Consider the following 4,034-nt stretch of genomic DNA (forward strand, 5'->3'; position numbering starts at 1 on the left):
AAGGCACTAGCTCTGGTGGCCTAGTGGTAAGAAGCTGCACTGCCAACCCAAAGGCATGAGGTTCAAATCCACCAGCTGCTCTGTAGGAGAAAGAGGGGCAATCTCCTCCCAGGCATTTATTGCCTCTGAATACCCACTGGAAGGTTTGCTATGAGTTGGTTCTGACTCTCTAGTACATAGCAACAACATACTACACTATTTCTGTTTTTTTTAAATAATATTATGTTGTGCTTTCAGATGAAAGGCTACACAGAAAATTAGGTTCCCATTTAAGAATTTATTCACAAAATGTCCTATGACATTGGTGACAAATTTCCCAATGCATCAGCATTCTCATTCTTTCTTTTTATTTTTTATTTTATTATATTTTGTGTGTGTACCATCAAATCGGATCTGACGGGTACAGGAGGAGATTGTCCCTCCTTCTCCAACAGAGCACCTGGTGGATTTGAACTGAGCACCTCTGGGATTGCAGGCATTCTCAATCTTTCTATCTGGTTTGTTCTGCTTCCACTGACCTAGCTTCCCTCTCCCTCCCTGGCTTTGTATTTTTTCCTGAGTGAATGTCAACCATTTGTTCTCATACAGTTCATGGTTCAAGAGAACATAATGCTTTACAGTCTACTATTTGATTGGCAGGTGACCTCCCGAACAGCCTGAGTTCTAAGCACAGTGGGTGAGGGGGCTTCAGGGTGATCACTTCAGGGGTTTCTCGACTATCATGACTATCAGTCCTACAGGTCTAGCTCTGGAATTTTGTTCTACGTTTTCCTCATTCTACCTAAGACCTTCTACTGTGTTCCTGGTCCAGTCAGCAGAGCCAGCTGGGCCACCTAGTTCTGCTCTCAGTAGGAAAGGCTGTGTGTGTGAATTTTACTCCCATGGTCAGTTTCTTCTTTGAGCCTTTAACTTCCTTCATTCACTTTTACTTCATAGCAGTCGAGCTCCACGGTTCTGTCTCACAAGCTTTAAGCCTCCAGGTGCTACCTACAAAACTGGCAGGTGTATCGTTATCTTCGTGAACTGTAGGGCGAGTGGCTAAATCTCCTCTGGGATCATGGTCTAAACCTCTTCACTCAGTACACCAACCCCACAAATTTCCTAGAGCGTCACTCTGTTTTAAGCACGTGCAGAATCCATCCAGTTAAAAATAACTCGTGTCAACCCCAGGGTGTCAAGAGTCAAACTGCGTCACAGACAACGGCTCACGTTTTGGAAGGATACTGTAGGCCTTTCTTCCAAAGTGCCTCTGTGTAGACTTGAACCGCTAACCTTTCACATGGCAGCTGAGCACATTAACCATTTGCAACACCCAGGGACTCAAAATTATTAACAATATTAATGTAACAAATGTCATTTACTAACTAAAATAATTTCTTTTAGATGCTTAACATTTAAGTATTTTAAACTAAGAAATACTTGCACAAATAATATTAAAATAATCATAAATAAAGCTGAAATGCCCCCCAGTCTGACGGGGTAATGCTACCTGCATTTGGGGCTCTAAGAGGAAAAAGGACTCAGCAGCAAACACGGAGATAGTACAGGCAGAGGAGAGTCTGGGCAAACCCTCCCGGCTATAAAGGCACTGACGGAGGAGAGAGGGGCTCAGTGTGCCTGCGGGCGGCCGTGAGAGAGCGAGGAGCCGCTGGTGGCTGAAGCACCTCAAGCACCCCCAAAACTACCAGCCCAAGAGAACTGTGAAACTGTACTGGGACATATAAATAACAGGCTAGCTCCTAAAACAAACGGGGCAACACCTGTGAGTGCTGTGCTCTGCTGAAAGGTCATCTCTGTAAGACCAAACAGTCAGCCTTTATCCCTAAGTAAAGATGAGAAGGGGTTGGGGACCAAATTAACAGAAACAGACCCACCAGAATGGAAAGAATGAGAGTGCTGACACAGCGTAAAAAGGTAAAACCAATGGACAGAATTTATCAAGTGGGAATATAATTTGCTGTGTGAATCTTCACTAAAAACATGATAAAACATAATCATTGAACTAGAAGAAATGTAACACAGAATCCCATGGATAAAAGAACTCTACTTGAGGAAAAAGGGGGTCAAATACTTTGACATGAGAAGGACACAAGTGGCATTTTGAAGCAAGATAGCATAAATTATTTTATGAAATGAAACAAATCTAACGTAAACTTTATAATTCAAAATGGTGCATTCTTGTTAGGAAGTAACTTTCAGCTTTGCGGTATTCTTGCTCAGAACACACAGGTGAGCACCCTTCAAGACAAGCTTTGGGAGCGTGCGCCTCCCATGGCCGCATGATGGTCAGCTCTCAGCTGGCCCCTGGCATCAGGCTCGTTACTCCCACACGTGTCCTCACCTGACGAGGCTCACGGCTCTGAGAGACTGCTGACCTGACACCATGGACCGAAGGAGCCTCTCAAGCCTGGTCCTGAACTCACTCCCATGGATCAATGTTCAGCCAAAGCAACGGGCAGGTGAATGGGACAATCAGTAACACCAGGGCTCCTTCGAGCAATCCACCATCCAAGACCAGAGGGCAGCGGGCAGGTCAGCTCTGGGTCCTTCCAGACTCAAGGGGACGGAAGAACAACGAAGCTCTGGAGGCCGGAAGGGACAGGAAAGACGTACAAGTAGAATTGGGGACAAAGGGACAGGGAGCAGAGTTACGCTGTGGGGAGTGCAGCCCACGTCACAGAGTGTGCCCAAATGCTCAACAGAAAGCCAACTGGTTCTTTACTCTTTCACCCAAATCACAATCAAAACGTCTCGATTTGAATGGACTGTGGTGACGGCTACACAACTCTGTTTACCACACTCCATGAAAGTGTTTGCTTACAGTGGGTAAATTTTCTCATGTGCAGGACTCGTCCTCGACAAAGCCGTTTTTTATTAATTTGAACAGGATATAAGATCTACGGGGCCTGGCCTCAAGACGTAAAAGTTATTGTCTCAACTCCTCCTGCGTGGGGACAACTCTTCCAAGAGCTCTCGTCCCTGAACGACTTTTTCTCCTACCAAGACAGTATCTAGCACATGATGTTACTATGTCCCTCGTCGGCTCTCAGTGACCCGGAGTCCAGAACTGACCCTCCCCGGGGCACCACCCAGGAGCACGTATCACAGCAATGCTACCAACCCCAATGTCTCAGGGGCAACCTAAGCCTGAGCCCCCCCCAAACAAAAACTACCCCAATACAGCAGGTGGTCTCCATCAGCTTCAAAAGGATACACAGAGTGTTAAAAGTCTTGGCGTGTTACTGGCTTTAAACATTAAAGCCAAAAACTTTTCCAACTTCAGCTTTAACTCAGGTATCCAGGAATCCTAGAGGAAGGAAAAGAGAGAGAAATATCAACACACTGTATCACCCGACAGGGACAGTGTCCTGAGGTGAGCGTGGTCATCAGAGGCACTGTCTGCAGAAGCAAGGTGGCTCACCAGGGAGGAACCCTGCCAACACCGAATTTTAGGACATGGACCAGCCCACTGGTGCAAGATTCAAGGCACGCACAGAAGGAAAGAACAGAATTCTCTGTAAGCAGGGAAAGGTGCCGTCCGTGATGTGAATATTTCAGAGTTAAACACCACAGGAAGGACCCTTATTAGGCTGAAGGCCAAAGGTAACTCAATACAGTCCAGGCACAGGGAGACGTCACAGAGTTCTCACAACTGCTCGCCCTCCAAAGAGATGGAGTCATCTCCACATCCCCATCTCGGTAAGAAAGAAAGGACAAAGCTGTGAGTGAGCTGCTTCCAGGGCTCCATCAGGTCCAGGATCACAAGATGCTTTTGGTTTGATCTGTCCATGAAAAAGAAATCATCTACCTCAAGCTGTTCACTTACTTAGTCAGTTAATACTTACTTATTTACTGATTAAAAGAGTGACCACAGCTGACATCCAAGCAGATATATGCACACCCATGTTTATTGCAGCTTTGTTCACAATAGCAAAGAGTTGGAAACAACCGAAGTGCCCATCAACAAACGAATGGCTAGAGAAGCTGTGGTATATTCGCACAATGGAATACTATGCTGCATTAAAAAACAAGGA

The 4,034-nt window shown here is 45.8% G+C and overlaps 1 protein-coding gene across 1 annotated transcript in view; it reads right to left on the minus strand.

The window, feature by feature from the left end:
• The window catches only part of ARMC9 (armadillo repeat containing 9), a 176,751-nt gene that overhangs the window by 159,897 nt on the left and 12,820 nt on the right, over nucleotides 1-4,034 (minus strand). Inside the window, exon 6 of the mRNA XM_006893542.1 lies at nucleotides 3,215-3,307. Coding sequence (XP_006893604.1) covers nucleotides 3,215-3,307 — 93 coding nt within the window. The remainder of the gene's footprint in view (nucleotides 1-3,214; nucleotides 3,308-4,034) is intronic.

This window comes from Elephantulus edwardii, unplaced genomic scaffold (assembly GCF_000299155.1).
Source record: "Elephantulus edwardii isolate Elephantulus edwardi_28Jun2011 unplaced genomic scaffold, EleEdw1.0 scaffold00127, whole genome shotgun sequence".
Lineage (NCBI taxonomy): Eukaryota > Metazoa > Chordata > Mammalia > Macroscelidea > Macroscelididae > Elephantulus > Elephantulus edwardii.